The sequence below is a fragment of the Rhynchophorus ferrugineus genome, unplaced genomic scaffold (assembly GCF_030347505.1).
Source record: "Rhynchophorus ferrugineus isolate W39M unplaced genomic scaffold, kcgeb_rfMv2 rfM4, whole genome shotgun sequence".
In the NCBI taxonomy this organism is placed as follows: Eukaryota; Metazoa; Arthropoda; class Insecta; order Coleoptera; family Curculionidae; genus Rhynchophorus; species Rhynchophorus ferrugineus.
In genome coordinates this window covers 7,905,283-7,923,894 of record NW_027472583.1, presented here as the reverse complement: position 1 = coordinate 7,923,894, position 18,612 = coordinate 7,905,283, and the positions used below count along the sequence as shown (strand labels likewise).

Sequence of the window (18,612 nt, the reverse complement as noted above, 5' to 3'; positions counted from 1 at the left end):
TTTTTGCGGTCTGGATAGAGTCTCTACTTTGTCATGGTTATGTTTGTTGAGTTGAATCTGTATCATTTTTTCTAATATATATATATATACACTATATATAATTTTAGTCCCCTTGTCGGTCTTATTGACTTTATTTTATTTATTATTTTATAAATATACGCTTTATGTCTGCCATACTGTTTTATGGTCGTCCATAAAGCGAACAAGAACGCGAACAAAAATACGAGGGTCACTCGTATTTTTTGGTTTGGCTACAATGTTGGCCACAATGTTGTCATGTGAGGCCATCTGATGGTTTCATCGTAAATTTGACATTTTTGACAATATACGTACTCAGAACATTTTGTCGCACGGACGATATTTGTTTGTTTTATATTTAATTGAAAGTTTGGTCTCGGCAAAAAATGGAACTGAGTCGTGATTATTTTCGTGCGATGATTATTTAGGATGTTCGACGTGGATTATCAGAACAAGAATGCATCAATCAACTTAATTTGACGTTTGGCGATGAAGATCCACCAAAAATCACCGTATATCGCTGGTTTAGTGAGTTCTATCGTGGTCGTAGTTCGCTGTCCGACGAGTTTCGTGAAGGTCATCCAAAATCGGCTGTTGTGCCAGAAAATATCGATGCTATCTATCGCGAGATTGAGAGATTTCTAAGCATAAGTTCCACCAGCATATATGCGATTTTACATGAACGCTTAGCTGTGCGAAAGTTATTTTCGCGTTGGATCCCACATAATTTGACAATCGCTCAAAAAAAGGCTCGTTTCGATTGGTGCGAACTGATTGGTGTGGACAGATGGCGAATCATGGATATATTCGTATAAGCCCGAAAGTAAGCAGCAGTCGGGTGTTCCAAGATGAACCAAATCCAACAAAAGTTGTTAGCGCGCAAAGCACTTCAAAGAAAATGGTGGCCTGTTTCTTCGGGAAAGGAAGTCATATTTCAACAGTGTCTCTAGAGGATCGTAGAACAGTAAATTCTTATTGGTACATAACCAGTTGTTTGCCAGAAGTCTACGGTGAAATAAGGAAATCAAACAAGGGACGCCGGATTGTTCTTCATCATGGTAATGTGAGCTCTCACACATCGGCCCAAACAAGAGACTATTTGAGCATTCAAAACATCGAATTGATGGGTCATCCGCTGTACAGCCCTGATTTGGCACCCAATGACTTCTTTTTGTTCCCATCCGCGAAGAATGAACTGTGTGGTTAACGATTTTCCTCGCCCGAAGAAGCTATTGAAGCGTTCAAAAATCATGTTTTGAAGATACCTCATTCGGAATGGACTAAATGCTTTGAAAATTGGTTTAAGCGTATGCAAAAGTGTATCGATCATCGAGTACTTTGAAAAACCATAAAATTACATTCGCAGCTTAACTATTTGTTTTTTTCCTATTCCCGAAATATAAACAGTGACCTTCGTATTTTAACAAGTGAAAAAAAATACTTAAAAAACTTACCTTTATTCGATGGCACCACGTCCGGATTCTTGTCGTCCTTCTCGAAGACGTCCTCCGACTCGGACCGGAGCGGCATGGTGACCTTGTCCTTTACGGGCAGAAAGCGGGGTCGATGGGCCCGGGATCCGTTGCGGCGGGAGCGACGTATTTTGAGGGCGACCAGAATTATGACGGTGACGAGGAGGACGGCGGTCACCACGCCGACCAGCACGCCCAGCACCGGCGCTATTTCAATTTGGTCCCGGGTGCCCAACGACAACACTGCAATTGAAGAGGGTCCCGTCAAGATTTCTGACGTGCGGTTTATCTGCGGGCCGCCGGCGTGTCTCCGGTTGGGGGGCGGGGGGTTTCGGGGGGCCTTTGAAGGGTGTCGCCCCGTCGTGATTAACCGAAATGCGTGGATTATGGAGATGGACGGGAGGTAGAACGACGGGTTCTTGTTTGTCTAACGATATGGTCGGGTCGAATCACTTGTGGCTGAAATGTTTTAATGAGGATCGCGTTTCTGTCGATCGGTAAACGATGAATATTTCTTGTTATTTGACATAATAATAATAATTTTGTTTTGATGAATGAATTTGTTGCATATTTAATTATTTGTTGTAAAATTATTGTATATTTTAGTATTCCCTTATTGCTGCCTAGCCAATAGCCTGGCTGGGATCACTTTCACTGTCGGATTTTACACTCTTGCCCCATGAACGTACATTTAACAGTTCAATTGAAAAGTTCCCGGCTTGACACATAGATGGCGCTACTAGAATTAAATCTACATGTTTTTAGTTAGCCCTAATCCTCAAGAGATGAGTGTATAAATTTGACAACTGTCGGATCATTAATTTGTGAATTATAGCGTTTTGAGTGAAGCAACTTTTGTTATTGTGAAAAAAATGGATAAAAAGTAATTTCGCGTGCTGATAAGTTGAAGAAAAAACTTGACTTGATGCCGAGTTTCCGGACACTGCCCCATGAAAGTCAACCATCAAGGATTGGCATGCCAAGTTTAGACGTGGTGAAATGAGCACCGGAGACGGTGAACGCAGTGGACGCCCAAAAGAGGTTGTCACCGACCAAAACATTAAAAAAATCCACAAAATGATTTTGAATGACCGTAAATTGAAATTGAATGAAATAGCAGACACTCTACAGACGCTAACTGAACGTGTTCATCATATCATTCACGAATACTTGGGTATGAGAAAGCTCTGTGCAAAGTGGGTGCCGCGCGAGCTCACTTTTGATCAAAAAAAACGACGAGTTGATGATTCGGAGCAGTGTTTGAAGATGATCAAGCGTAATAAACCCTAGTTTTGCATCGATATGTGACAATGGATAAACCATGGCTCCATCATTTCACTCCGACGTCCAATCGATAATCATCCGAGTGTACTGCACACGATAAACCCGCTCTAAAGCGTGGTAATACGCAACAGTGGGCTGGCAAGTTTATGGCGTCTGTATTTTGGGATGCGCATGGAACAATTTTTATTGACTACCTTGAAAAAGGAAGCACCAATAACAGTGACTATTACATAACGTTACTGGACCGTTTGAAGGACGAAATCGCCGAAAAACGGCCGCATTTGAAGAAAACGAAAGTGCTGCTTGACCAAAACAATGCGCCGTGTCACATGCCAGTGAAAACGATGGCAAAATTCCATGAATTGGACTTCGAATTGCTTCCTCATCCACCGTATTCTCCAGATCTGGCCCCCAGCGACTGTTTGCTGTACTTATATCTCAAAAGAATGCTCGCTGGGCAGACATTTTCGTCGAATGAAGAGGTAGTCACCGAAACTGAGCCCTATTTTGAAGCAAAGGACAAATCGTACTAAAATATTGGCATCGAAAAGTTGGAGAGTCGCTATAATCAATGTATCACCCTTGAAGGGAATTATGTGGAAAAAATATGTGTTTTACTATGGTAGGCCGGGGACTTTTCAATTGACCTGTTAATGTTTTGAATTACCGACAAGAAAGATCGATTATTGTCCATTCCTAGTCCAACACGAACACAAACAAAATTGTACGGTCCCGCACAGCAGCAAACTTGTTCCGGGAGCCGTTTTCCCATTTTCCATCGGCCCGGAAGTATACGCAGCGGATCCATCCGATCCGCTCGTGTAGCCCCGCGCCCGCCCTCCCGAAACTATGCGATTCTCTGCAAAAGCGGGCGTGGAATTAATCAAGGGCAGGGCGCAAAGGGTCGAAAATGATATGGGTTAGGATTTTGTCGTTGATTGATACTGTGTCGAGTGGCCCCCCGGCTGGATGCACATAATTTAACGTCCGTCCGCCTTGTAGGAGACGGCGGCCGTGGCGGTGGCGGTGGTGGTGGAGGCGACGGCGGCGGCAGGCCAGTTTTAATGAAATAAGTTTCGGAGCCGCCTGTCCGCAGTCCCGAATGAAACGTGATTTAATTTCTTCGCCCGAATGTGTGTCGTTGCTGGTGTGGAGGACCGGCCTTTATTAGAAACGAATTGGGAGATAATTGTGTTAAAAATAGATGGTCGAAGGAAGATAATCAATTGACCATTTCCCGGCGTTTTAGTATGGGACCTCGGCAACTTTTTGCACGGGCTGTTTAATAGAATATTGTTTACGAATTTTCGGTTTCACTGTAACAATGTTATTAAGAGCTCAGTTGAATATGTATCGAGTTAACGATATACGAGAACGGAAAGATTGAAATCCATCTTTTAGAGGTTTTATGTTAGAAATCGATTTTATTTGTTCTTAAGAGGATTATTGAAAATTCCAATTATTTTAGAAGATGTAGTTGTTTTAGTGACGTGGCATTTAAACTGGCTCATAACGAATCCAATAAACTTTAAAGGGTGTTCCAGTCTAGAAAAATGAAAACATTTTTTTTCATATTTTCAAAATTTAACCTTGTAAGGATATAAGATAATTAAGACAATTTTTCAAAATTAAAATTATTCTTATCTAAAAACTGCTTAAAGTCGTTCTACTGAATCGATTTATTGAAAATTGGTGTGAGCCTTCAACATATTTTTTTTATCGTATCAATCATATCAAACGTTAAATAACAGGGTAAGTTCTCGGCCTGTAGTTTCCTACTAGGATTGATGAGTTATTATTATTTCAACTTATGATCCCAAGTAGTTTGTTAACAAAAATTGTTTTAATCAGTTTCTAATACAGATAGGAGGTAATGTTAACTGAGAAGGTTTTGTATTTGGTGTGTATTTTGGAATGCTTTTAGCTGCTACTGTATGGTTTAAACTAGCGTTGGGAACTATCGACTGAAAACGAGTATCGACTGTTTAGTAATTGACTACTTTTTAATATCGACTGTTTTAGTCGCTATTTTTGGTTCGACTGATTTTACTACTTTTTACCAGTGACTGTCTCAGTCGATGGTTTTCAGTCGCTATCTTCGGTCTGACTGATTTGGTTACTATTTACTATCGACTCTTTCAGTCGTTTACTTTTAGTTACTATTTTTGGTTCTACTAGTTTCATTCGACTGATATTTAACGTTCTGGCTTTGTCGTCCTAGTCGCGACCTTGAAAAAAATGTACCCAATGTATGCCTACATATATTTATATGTATAATCCAATAGAATATTGTCCTATTCTTGTATCAAAACATCCTTCAATAGCTTCAACGCTGCCAAAAGCATAACGGAACCTTCCCCATACTGTAGAAATACTCTATTCTCTTCATGCATTACTTAGGCCGGTTTTAGGAAACAAATGTAAATAATGATTCATCGGATCATATCACATTCTTCCAGTTATCAATTGTCGGGGTTTTGTGCTCGTTACACCACTTATTTCGTTGAGCGTAGAGTTGGTTTACGTTATAAAGGGTCTAGTAATAGCACTCTTTCCATGAATGTTAGATTTGTGGAGCTAATGCTGCACAGTTTTCTGTAGCAGGTAGTTTTTTCTCATCTGACCATAAGGTTTTTTAATGTTCTCCGGTTTCTGTCAGCTGTTTCGCCTACAATTCCTCGTCACCGATGATGTTTTATCATGTGAGTGATACATTACTGTGAATACTGACACTTGTGAAATATTTGAAAAAGTTTTAACAGTCGCAGAATAAAGCGTATTATACACTGAAATATAAACTATAAGATTTGGAAGATAAACTGATCAATATATACGCCTTGTATTAATTACGCAGAAACAGTTTTGGTAATTGTAATACATTGTATGCGTTCATATTACTTTGCATATCTGCTATACTTGTCTCGTTATACGTATGAGTTGAGTAAAACAATCGCGAATGTACTGTACAAATGGCATTAAAACAAACCAAGAAGTAGCCCATTCTCTATATGAGTATATGAAGTTAAAACTAAAATGAATCTGGCGAGTTAAAATACATGTATTAAGACATTCAGGGAGTTTTCTCCATGAAAAATCGTCGTTTCCATTTAGGAGCGACATACCGCGTCGACAAAAATGCCTCGCGTACTCTTCCCGACATCTCCCAAGGTGCGCACCCGAGTCCACTCTCGCGCTGCCTTTATGGCTCGTAAATTCAAAGTGTTAACAGTGGCCACCCCATCCCTAGTTCATGCCCACGCCCATCTAGCAACCATTCGTAAATCTCTTACCCGTCTGTTTCTCGGCCACTTTCAGCGTAAATCCTTCCAGCAGCACCGGATCGCTGCGTCCTTTGGCGTTGGCGGCGTACACGGCCATTTTCAGCTCCTTCCCGGGATCCAGACCGCTGACGATAAATAAGGGGAATTTGGCTGATACGTTCGCCTGTAGGACACCGCTTTTCCGGTCGTAAACCTGGAAAAAGACGTTCGGAGTGTAGAGGAAAAGTTTAAAGCAGTCTGGGGGCAGTCGTGGCGGAGGGAGGTAGGAGGGTAGGGGGGAGGGTGACACGGCGCCGCCGTTGAGGATCGGCTAGTGGAAAATCCGAGGAAATGACCGCCGCTATTTCCAGGTTTTTAAGGAGATGGCGTGGAGAGAAAAGGTGGAGGAAAATCCTTAATGGATGCTGTCTGAGTTAGAGAAAATTGTAGACGAAAAAATAACATGCCCGTGTGTGTTTTCGTGAGAATTTTCTGTAGCGTAAAATAGAAAATGTTACCGGTGAAATATTTTTCACATTTTTAAACTACATGGTGTTTACTACGGTGTTGCTGCTAATGTCTAAGGGCACTGATTCGTGTTCGTGTTCTGTCAGTTTAACATGTCGACTGTTACTTTACAATATTTGTTTATTTTTATTTATGATTTCTTTGTGTCCAAAGATTAAATTTAACAACTATATGTGAATATTTTCCACTACCGTCGATAGAAATTCTGTCACCGGCCGCTATTTATTAATATATTCTCAGTAATATTTGATCCGTAACATAACGAAGTAATGTCGAAGCAATTTAAAATTAATAAAATGAGGGAAATAAAAAGAAATGATAATCAACACTGGAACAGATGGTAGTAGATATGGTAATGCATGAAGCAAATATGGTGATGAAAATTGGGGGTACTCTAAAAGGAACAGAATGACAAACCAAGATGACTATAAAATTTAGAAATTAAAGAAAAATTATGATGATACTAATAAAAATAAGATTTTGATAGGAAGTAGATAAATTAATATATATCTAATATAATACTGGATACAATGAAGTCGAATAATAATTGTAGATAGGAATAACAGGAATTAAAGGTACTACAAAGATATAAACGAGATAACATAAGGGAATTAAGAAAGAACAAAGAGGATAATAGGAGAATAGAGTGGCAATAGATAAAGAAACTACTTCAGAGGGTTTAGACATATTTTTCACATTTTTAAATTAAATGGTGTTTCGGTATTGCTGTTAATGCCCGAAAGCACTAATGCGAATTCGTGTTCTGTTGGTTTAATATGTCGACTGTTACTTTACTTTGTTTATTTATTTTCCTTTATGTTGTGTTTGTGCCCAGATATTATTTTGGTAACATATTCACTGCTGTAGACAGAAGCATTGTCATTAGCCGCTATTTAAACGTATTTTCTCAATAAGATCCGATCTGTGGTTTAACCAAAGAATGTCTAGGAAATGTGAAGTTAATAACGGAGAGTAAATCAAAAGAAAGCAGAATCAATATTGGAATAGATGGTAGTAGAAATAATAAAGGATAAACCGAATTTGATGATGAAAATTGGGGTTACTCTAACAGGAAAACAATGACTCAATAAGATAACTATAAAATCCACTAATTAAAGATTATAACAGAATGAAAATAAGACGTTGGTAGGATGGAGATAAATAACTATATATCTGATATAATACTCGGGACAATGAGGTCAAATAATAATTGTATATGGGAATAATAGAAATTGGAAGTACTATAAAGAAAGAAAGGAGACACTGTATGGGAAATAGGAAAGAACAAATATAATAACAGAAGGAAGGATTGAATAAAAATTAATAAATAATTGAATATAAGTGTAATAATAAATATTGAATATTAAGTAGAAAATAAAGAAAAGAACAAGAATTATAAAATAATAAGTGAGAAAGGGAGGTTAGTACAAGAATAATTACTGGAAATAGAGAAAGAGAATGTGAAAGACAATAAAGAACAAAATAAGACAATAAAGTAAGAAGGCTATAGATAAAGAAATTTGTGAAGAATAATCTAAAAAATTTTAAACACAAAGAAAAAAATGTAAATTAAATTAATGAAAAAAGAACAACAAACATAAGAGCCTCTGATATAGGAAATAAAGGAAATAATAGATAATTACAGTAATTTGAAAGTAGTTCTTATAATATGGGAAATTAGTAAAATCGCAGGAATTATAAATGAATAACAGTACCGAATACACTAAATTGAGTTCTGGTTAAAAATCACAAAATTAGACACAAGCAGAGAAAAATCATAAAAAAAGATACATAGAGGAAATCCTATTTATCGTCAATTCGCAACGGATTCATTTAAGTCGTAGAAAAGTCGCTTAGTTGGACGAGGCATCCCCCCAGAGACAAATTAACCTTGGCGAAACGGTTACAACTTGTCCCCTCTCTCAGGCAAGTTTATTAATATGCATTAGCCAACTTGTTATCTTATTTCTATTAAGGCTACGAAGTTGTTCCGATATGCAGCTCTGCAAGTTCGTTATTGTTGGAAACTTCGCCAGAAAACTGTGGCCAAAGTAAAAAGAAACAGTCTCTGAGAAATTATCCGCCTCGGGGTTGGTTTCTATACGGAGAGAGGCTATTGTTCCGTCAACATGTCCCGGTTTCATTAAACTGATTCCTGATACAAGCAATACTTTAATTATATTGATCGAAGAAAATGTCCATCATATATTTTTTTCCAAATCCTTTAATCTAACCTGTAAAGGAACAAATAAACATATTGAAATAATTAATATTCTTGAGGATACCTTTCATAATATAATAACCCTTGACGAGAAAATATAATATGGTTGCAAGATATACACTTTTTGTACTACTAAGTGATATAGGTGCGTTTTATTTGCCCCTTTTCCACGTCTACTAATATGATTCATTCTTTCTGTCTCTGGTCAGTTTATTGCTTCACCAGGGTTTTTCTCTATCTTTTGCAGTATATACCTGATATATTCATTCCAGATTTTGTTATTTCTGCTTTCTATCCTTGCTTCCTAGATTCTCTTTACCTGTCTTGTTTGGTTTTGTCCCCAGCAAAGGTGCTGTCTTCTCTCTATGTACTCTTATATTATCTGTCGATCTTTGTTACACTTCTCGTTCTATCAAAGGTATTTTCTAGTAGCAGTGTTTCTACTGCTTGTATCTTATTTAAACTTTCTTTGACAATGCCCACGTCATCACATATACTGTTTTGTACAGTTTCATATTCGTTCTGCTTATTTTTGTTTGTTAATTAATTTACAGTGGAATGCATATTCATAGTTTTTCCAATTCTGACATTAATTTCCTTCTCTTGGCTTCCATTAGTTTCGATTTCCATACCCAGATTACAGAGTTGGTTTTAAACTTCCGCTAGTCTTGAATGCGTTCTAAAGATATTTGGTTTCATGTTGTCCGTATTGACGGCGTTGATATTTATAGTATATATTTCTTGAATTATTTTTACAATTTCATTACTTACTCTTCTTCTACTCTGCTCTCATAGTAACATAATTCAGAGTTTTTCTGTTATTGCTCTATCAAATGCCCTTTCCACATTAAATGAAATTCGATACATCACTCTAGGCCTTTAATATCGACATTTTAATATGACATTCAACATTCGATACGCTTTGGCATCCTTACCAGCAGCCGTTCGAAGTGGAGGTTCTCATTGTTGGACTCCAATGTTACTGGGTCGTGTAGTATTGTAGTGGTACATACAGTGTCAAATTGTAGCGGTATAAATACTTCAATTGTATATTTTTGTTATATATTAACACAACAACATCATATTCGTCTGGATCCCCAGCTACATGCGCATAATACCTAAGAATGAATTGGCTGATGACCTCGCTGATAACTTCGCTAAAGGTGCTATTCCTAGATTGTTGGGTAGATAGTTCGGCGCTACTTGAGCGGGGCTTGCTGGAAGAGGAAGAAACTTTGGCCCATGAAAGTATACTTCTTTTCCTGCAACCTCTTTAGGGAAGAAAGGTTTGCAAGTAAATTAAACAGCCTACCGAGCACAATGAGAGACTTCCGCAAGGAATCAATGTCAATCTCTCAGAAGAAGTTATAATTTACCTCATTCATTGAGGTATGTGTTTTTGCCTCAAAACCTGACCAAATATCTCGATTGCCTCAAATATGCCTCATTTTAAGATTATTTTTTTCTGTATACAATTTAATTCTTTATTTGTTTGTTCAGATATTTTTCAGGCTTTCTTAAATTCTGGTCAATGTAGTTGTTGAGTGACTCTGCCTTATTGTTTTGGAATTCATCGGAATGCGCAATTGAAAGATATTCTGAACCAATAATATCAATCAATCTTTCAACACAACAATTTCGTTCAGTTTAATGAATAATATACATTTATATTAATTGAGTTGATTTTTGAGGTTTCATGTTACAGTTGTTTAACTGATTATTTTAAGAACATTTATATGTTCTTTTTTAAATAAAAAGTTTAGTAAAAAGTTGATAGTTGTTAGTTGTGTAGTTTTCTGACTCTTCTTAATCTGTCTATAAACACGGGTCTATCCTGCGTTCCTGAGATTATTTGTTGACAATCCCTGGAACTAGAAATATGCATGAATTTCTTGTTAGTTTATTTGTTGTAGCTTTAATTTTAAATTCTAGGAAACTAAGTATGTTGCCAAACCAAGCAACTTCAGCAGCTCCACGACGGAATAAAATATTCTTCCAGGTTAAGGGACAGGGGATGAAAAATAAATTTTATGATTAAGAATTACCTCGAGCAAGAAATATTGGGGTTGGCCTCCGTCAAAGCCCTCGGTACATTCTACCTCGAGCGAGTCGTTGGTCCTGTTGACAATGGAACAGTTATACAAGGGGTCTGGCTTGCCGGCAACAATTATATGAAATATGCAGGGTTCCTGCTGTCGTCCTGCCATGTTGTTTGCCCAGCACATAACCTGAAATTTTTATCCACTCTAAAATATCGTCTCCTCCGAGGCGGCATACCGTCCGGGTAAATAAGTAAAATATATATTTCGAGTTTAACTTTAAAGCCTGTCCCGTCTGTGTCATCATTTCCCTTTCTTTCCGGATGAGATCAATTATTAAAGAGCTATCGAGTCTATACAGGGTGAGAGTTCGCATAGATATTCGTGTATTTCTCTAATAAAAAAATAATTTTTAACTTTTATGTGGATAAGATTATTTTGATTTATTTGTTATGTATATATTAATACTTATAATAATGTTATGTATATATATAATAATTATGTAATTGTATAAAAGAACTACACATAGAAAGGCCACCAAATACCTTTAAGTCTAGCGTACATATTTTACTCTTTTGGCATACAGTAATTTCGATATTCTTAGCTTGTATTTCAACTAGAAGTTCATTACATATAGAAGTTTAAATGAAATAAGCGAAATCGAAGAAATGTTTTGCGTGATGCCGCAATTCATAGACCAATAAGTTGATACTGATTTTATAATATTGTTAATAGATCTTGTTGCCTCTTGCTGTCCTTTTAACTGCCCGATTTTACCACAATAAGAACACAGTAGTAATTTCGATATATATCAAAAATCTTTGTTCCTCTTCTTTAAAACATTACTTCGTGGTATTTTCTTAATTCTGACGTAATCATATAATTTAACCCTTTCTTTTTTAACTCTCTAATCTATAATTTTCATAATAGAATTTTACAAATTATTATAACTTGCCTCAATACATTTTTGTGTTGAACATGTAAATGAAATATTAAGACACTGATTTAGTCTGCTTTTAGTATGAGCTACCAAAAAGATAGGAAATTCTATCTAAATTGACATTTAAATTGAAAAAGTACGATAGATTACAATGTAGACAATTTTGATATTATTTGCCAGGAGATATATTGTATACTTAATTAGGTTCTTATATTTTATGAAATGTGGAAAGATAATATTTAAAAAACAAGACGTGGTATCTATGTTTGTGAAAACAACAAGATTTGGTTGTCATTGATCAGCTATGATAAGTTTATATCAAAAGGCGAGAATATTTTTAAATTGGTTTTGGAGTTTGTCAATAAATTCATTATTTAACTCTGTTTTAATCATTAATGGCCATTTTTTGACTTAAAATGTATAGATTAGAAATGACTATAGGTTGAACTGGGTCTTTTATTCTGCTTGGGATCTGTCAAGCGTTAGTGTAAACGCTCATCATGTCTTCGTCCCAAAATTCTTCGTATCTCCTTTCGATTATCGCTATATCTTGGTGTAGCGGCTCATCGCTCGTGTTGCCCAAGTTATGCGGTAAAAAATCGAAATGTGAATGAAGAAAATGTATTTTAAGAGACATTCCATCCCCAATCCTGTGGTTATTTTGCAACAAATTGACGATTACCTGCTTTTAATCCAATGATTTGTGGTTACCGAGAAAACTGTGATCAACACTTTGAAAAGCTTCATCAGGCTTTAAACATTTTGTAAACTTTGTCAGACAGACCAATATTACTTAATTAATTCTTTAATAAGACAACATTCTTAAGGCATTTTTACACTTTTACTTGGATAAATTGGCAATGGGTCACTAACCGTACGCGGAAATGTCTTCGGTACTGGTGATGCGACAAAATATATATTTAGATCTTTGTAAAAAATGTATAAAATTTGTTAAACAACCTGGTATGTTCTCCTTCTCAGTTACATCAGGATCCCGTTTTATTGTCAGGAATCGATTTAAGAAATAAAAATTAATTTTTGCGACCTTTTAAAGTACCCGACGATATTTGTATTCGAAACAATAAAAATCCAGATTTATTTTTAAAAAATACGTCGACGCCTTCAGTTTTGATTTCATCTAATTTATTTCCTCTCAGTGGATGCTGACAATAAAATGGAAACATAAATCATAAAAAAGGAAATTTGATTTAATTTTTAGTAACATCTTTCTTAAATCGTTATCACTCTATGTAATGTTTTTTTCTTCCAAAAATAACTTGGAATCGTGAAAAATATGACAGAAAATTATTTAGTGGCTTACGGCGTGTGTAGTATAAAATATATAGACGTTTTATGATACTCTCAGATCTTTCATTTAAAATTTTATTATGCAGAAACATGATTTTTATGTTTGTAAAGAGCTTGTAGAAAAACTAATCGTCACTAATAATACCCGTGTATTTTCCTCTTTAGCTTACTGTATCTATTATAGTGTACAGAATGTTTACTATGTAATTCTTTTGTCTTTGTTGAATTATATGATTAATAAACGTTACAGGTTTGATGATAATAGAATATGGACAAGAAATTTCATTACCAAAATAAGATAAAGGCAAAGATACGGAATTAAAAATTGTTCTACTTTTTCTAAATTATATACTGGCAATGCATACTGGACGTATAAATAAAAATTATCCTATTAGATTCAATAGGTTTTAATGGACATAAGTATATGTATTTAAAGGATATAAATGAAGTTGACAGATATACTTATTGCAATCCTGAAGAAATATAGAAACAGGTATTACTGGTAAGGGTAAAATTCAAAACCTCTATTGTAAAGTCCGCTATGAAACAAAACCAATAACTTCATAATTAGTCCATTCAAAATAGTAGTGAACGCATGTCATCACGACGTCGAATTCATTGCCAATTGCTGTTTGTAAATTAATTTTAAGATCAGAACATTTTTTTTTCTCATATTACTCTAGTCAAAAAGATACTGTTTAATGAGTCCGAATATGCAAGCAAATTAACTATAAAATTCGTTAGGTTGTCAAATGTCAAAATACTTTAAAATATTAGTGATAATAGTTACAGGTTATAAACAGGCAAACGTTATGCCAAAGCTAATAAATAGTCCGAGTCAGAGACATACTGAATCTCTAATCAGTTACTTTGGAGAAGAACGAGATAATGCTCCCTTCTCTTGCCAATAAAATACGTTAGAGCGCTAAGTACTGCTAGTATGGAATATTAAGTTGCTAGGGGTTTTTCTTGAACATACTTTTTAGCGTATTACAGTTACAAAATTTCTTAAAAAGTGAATAATACAATGTTAGATTTAGTAATGCGAACGTTACACCTTGATGTTGGTTCTATTCGGATTTAAATATATGAAATGTATGAAAAAAGTAAGTAATTTTTTCAATATTATATTCTTGATGTAATCATAATTTAAACAGTTATTTTAGACGAAACTGTTAATCTGGAAATAATTCTCAGAAAACAAAGGAATATGAAGCTCTTTGAATTGGGATAATTATTTCACTCCATAAATATAACTCGATAAATATAAATAAATGTTTGTATTTTGTATTTATTTTCTGAATAAACAGGCCCGAAAAAAGATACTACAGATCAGATCGCAGAAAAAGTATTAGCCTTCCTCTCTATCATTTCATATTTTGATCCTAGCGAATTAATAGGGCGGCTGGCAAAGAATCATTATAATGGCATGCTGGTCGAGGGGGACATATTGTATAAAACTGTTTAGCATTGTTTCTTTCCACAATCTATTCATGCATTCTATACAATAACACCTTCGATTCGGATGAATTCCATCAGACACACATAGCAAGAAATTGACGTGTTCGGTAATTAAGAAATAAATATGTTAATAATTGTACTTTTTCTAAGTGATAGTGACTGAGATTTGTATGTATAGATATGCGTGTAGTTGTTCAGAATTAACATGACCATTTGGTTGGTATATATGAAGAGAATTAAGGGAATTTCGGTGACTAAATAAGATAATAAAGAGCAAATGAGTTAAGACTTGCAAGAAAAATTGTCAAGGGTAATAACACCAGAAAATAAGGACGAATATGCTCATATCAAAATGACGATAAGAAACACAGAAATGAATACGAAACGAAGGAAATAAAAACTAAACGTGAATAGATAAATATGCTCTCTAATGAAAATAGAATACATTACCTGGATATGGAATTGTTAATTAAGTAGATTAGGCCTGCAGGTGATGCCATTATATAAAAAGCAATGCACATAGAACTCTACTTCATAGGTAGTGTGGAGTTCAGTATAAATATAATAAAATAACCCTACACTAAAAAATATTGTGCCTGTATAATTAACTATAGTTTAAGACTCTCGATAATATATGCATTACATGAATTATAATATTAAAATAGATTATATTCGATAAGTATATAGTATGCATTTGATATATATGTCAAAGCCAAAATAAAAGATTGGGACGTCATAAATTTTGATGACGTGAGTTGACTGTTATTTTGGACGGAGTATGCGAGTGTGTGTAATTTTTTTTGAAGTAATTGTAATTTGAATAATTATGAAATTTTGGCAAAAAACGACGTTAATAAGCAAGTCCGGTAACATTTAGTACCAAGATATTTGTCCTCTTTGATAACTTGTTTACGTTTTAATAGCAATAAATATTCATCGTTTCCCTTAATGTAGCGACGAGAAAAGGTTGACGTTCCCTAGAAGAAGTTATTCGTGTTGTAAATAGAGTTTCTCCGAACTTCTACTCTCGGCCCGAGAAAAATTACATAAGTTGAAAAACTAATCTTCTGGCCTTTCCCTCGCTTTCCGGGAAGTTTGTTGTCGTTTTTAAAAACTATAAGTCGCGTCTAGCCAGATCTCTTGATTCTGAGTTGATTGCATAAACGGAGTGTCTCGGATTATTTGCGAAGATCATTGGTTTCTGGAACTTTGTTAATAAATCTCATTATAAATGAAGGTGGTGTGGTTAGTTTAATTTTAAAAGAAACCGTGTACCAGCCAAGCAATATTGCATCGATCTGAACAAGTGGTAATCGAAAAGCGGTATGTCTGGTGGAAATTTTCTATTCGAACCGCAAAAGTTTATTCTTCATAGCTTTTGCGACATGGGGCTAAGTGTTACTGTTACTCGTTAAGGTTGGTATTCTTTTTTTTTGCAACAATACCTATTTCAATTTGTTTAATTGACAATAAGTTAGTTTTAGTTGCTAGTAATACACTGTATCTTGCTTCTCTCGCCATATGCATATCTATACTTTATATCTTTGAATATTCTTCTTCAGAGTTGATATGGATGACCTTTTGTATTTGGGATTATTGTAATACATCCATCTTTTATGATTAGTATCAATATACCATATAAAATTCCTTTTTTTTTGGCAAGCAATGGAGTAGCCAATGTCCCACTCTTTGAATCCTTGCATATAAATATCGGGAATTTCTGAAAGTCTGAGTATTTGAAATTACTTTATTGTACAATTCACAATTCATTGCCTTCAAACTTTTTTGGTCTCCAGGTTCTTTATCAATGACATCAAACTTATAATAATGTAAATAATGTGAAAAATGACATTGAATAACTCAATGATACTAAATTGAATCCTGTTATTTTATATTGAGACATTTGAAAAGCAATTAATTTTCCGGTTAGGGTAAGTTGTTTAACAGTTTGATAGGTTCTACAAGTACTAGAATAGTAACATAAACCATGTATTGTTATGTGATTGAAGTTATGTTGAAGAAAGCGCGCAATCCTTTTTTCAATATTTTTTATCTAATGTTACAGAAAATTTCTATTTTTGACTTGACCCATAGGTTGAAAACTCATCTGAAAACTCAAAAAAAATCCAAGATTAATTTTTAATTGAGAATATATTTCCTTTTGGATATACCCGTTCTTTATTGTGACTGAATTAGGCAAAAGTGAAGTCTCGTAATGTTGAGAATATATTTGATATACTGATGCTAATTAATGCTTATTTCATGAACAATATATCCCTAGTATTTCTAAAGCCTTGTTAAAACTCTCAATTTATTGACACTGGTTATTCAAATGTTTAACAAAATCATCATTACAAGAAAGGGAAATGATTTAATAACAAAAAATATATAATACAATAATTGTATTCAATATCTTACCGTTCCGTAGTCTAGTTCTGTTACTGGCGTATAGGTAAGCACCGAAGAAAAATGATGGTCCGTTTGAGAGTTGTATCTCGACTGTGCAACTTCAATGGTTTCAGCGGAATTATTGAAAGACCAGCTAAATCTGTCGGGTTGAGGGTAGGATTCAACCTCGCATAATATTTTAGCGTTTTCATGCCTAGCAACTCCATAAACTCTCTTTTGGTTCATCCTACATATTGGTTTATCTGCAACAAAATAATACACTTAAAAAATAGTAATGTTTTCTGGTTGAACATTTAGTATTTTTGCATTTAGCATTATTGCACATTTACCAATCTTGAGGTCAAATTCACAGTGTCTAAGCTTTTTTTGTATGTAATAAGAATTTAGTGATATCACCATCGAAATCTTATTAACATTTAAATAGTTAAAAATACTATTAAATATACTCAAAAGAAGTGAAGGAAGGGCCATTCAAAATGTTTTGTGTTTGACAAGATATAGTGTTGTTCTGTAATCTATCATTTATTATGATTTATTATGGACTCTTATTCATTATGGGGGATTAAACGTAATATATTTTCTATGCTCAAAACATCTTAGGCACTATAAGCAACATTTGAGCAGAAGTTTAATGAATCTGTTTAGGTGGTTTGGGAAGAAATAGTTTCAAACAGCTGTATACACAATTGCTGGACACATTTGGTGGACACACATCTCTTCATCACTGTCCATGATATTTGCATCCTTCACTAAGATTGTGAATGAAAATGAGATGTTAATGAGTGGCGTAAACTTGTTATTCAAGTCAATTCAATTTATTACAATTAATTCACATTAGCTATCATTATATAATGATTGATTTACCAAAACTTAGCAGATGAAGAAAATATCATCAAAAAAATGTATGACCCAAAAATTCATGTGGAGAATATGTAACTTGAATTAAAATTGACGCATGAAACAACAAATGTCTCAATTGGATGAAGAGATAAGTCCCGGGGCCAACACATAGATGAAGCTTTATTGCATTCATCGCTTTTTCAGTTAGTACTAACCTTCAAAAGAAATTTCATGATATTCTACTCATAAGTTTGTGAGTTATTGTGCTAAGTGTGACACTCCTTTTATTGTTTTAAAAACAATTTCTTGTTTTAATTTTACATTGCTTCTTGATAAGAAATGATATCGTTCAAGCGAAGCAATGGCATGAAAAGTTCGTTTGCTGACTTCGAATATAGTCGTAGAGACACCGATGATGCAGAATGCAGTGGACGTCCAAAAGAGCATTTGATTATGAGAAAGTTCTGTTCAAAGTGGGTGCCGCGTTTTGTCACTGTTGACCAAAAACAAAAACATATTGATAATTCTGAGCAGTGTTTGAACGTGTTTAAACGTAACAAACCGACATTTTTGCATCGATATATGAAAATGGATGAAATATAGATTCATCACTTCACATCACTCCGGAATCAAAACGATAGCCATCTGAGCGGTTAGCAACTGGTGACAGGCCTATTTTGAGACAAAAGATAAATCGTTTTACAAAAGTGGTATTGAAATGGTAGGGTGGCGCTGGAATGACTGTGTGGTTCTTGATGGAGACTACATTGAGGAAAAAAGCCAATATTGAACAAAATGAACCGCGTTTTCTTTGTTATGGTCGGGACTTTTT

General features: G+C 34.9%; 1 protein-coding gene across 2 annotated transcripts in view; it reads right to left on the bottom strand.

The window, feature by feature from the left end:
- The window catches only part of side-VI (sidestep VI), a 743,337-nt gene that overhangs the window by 27,876 nt on the left and 696,849 nt on the right, over positions 1-18,612 (bottom strand). For both annotated transcript variants that reach the window (XM_076401766.1, XM_076401767.1), the window contains exons 11-14: positions 16,950-17,182; positions 10,829-11,011; positions 6,065-6,248; positions 1,473-1,733 (exon numbers count right to left, since the gene is read on the bottom strand). In XM_076401766.1, the coding sequence (XP_076257881.1) occupies positions 1,473-1,733; positions 6,065-6,248; positions 10,829-11,011; positions 16,950-17,182 (861 nt within the window). The remainder of the gene's footprint in view (positions 1-1,472; positions 1,734-6,064; positions 6,249-10,828; positions 11,012-16,949; positions 17,183-18,612) is intronic.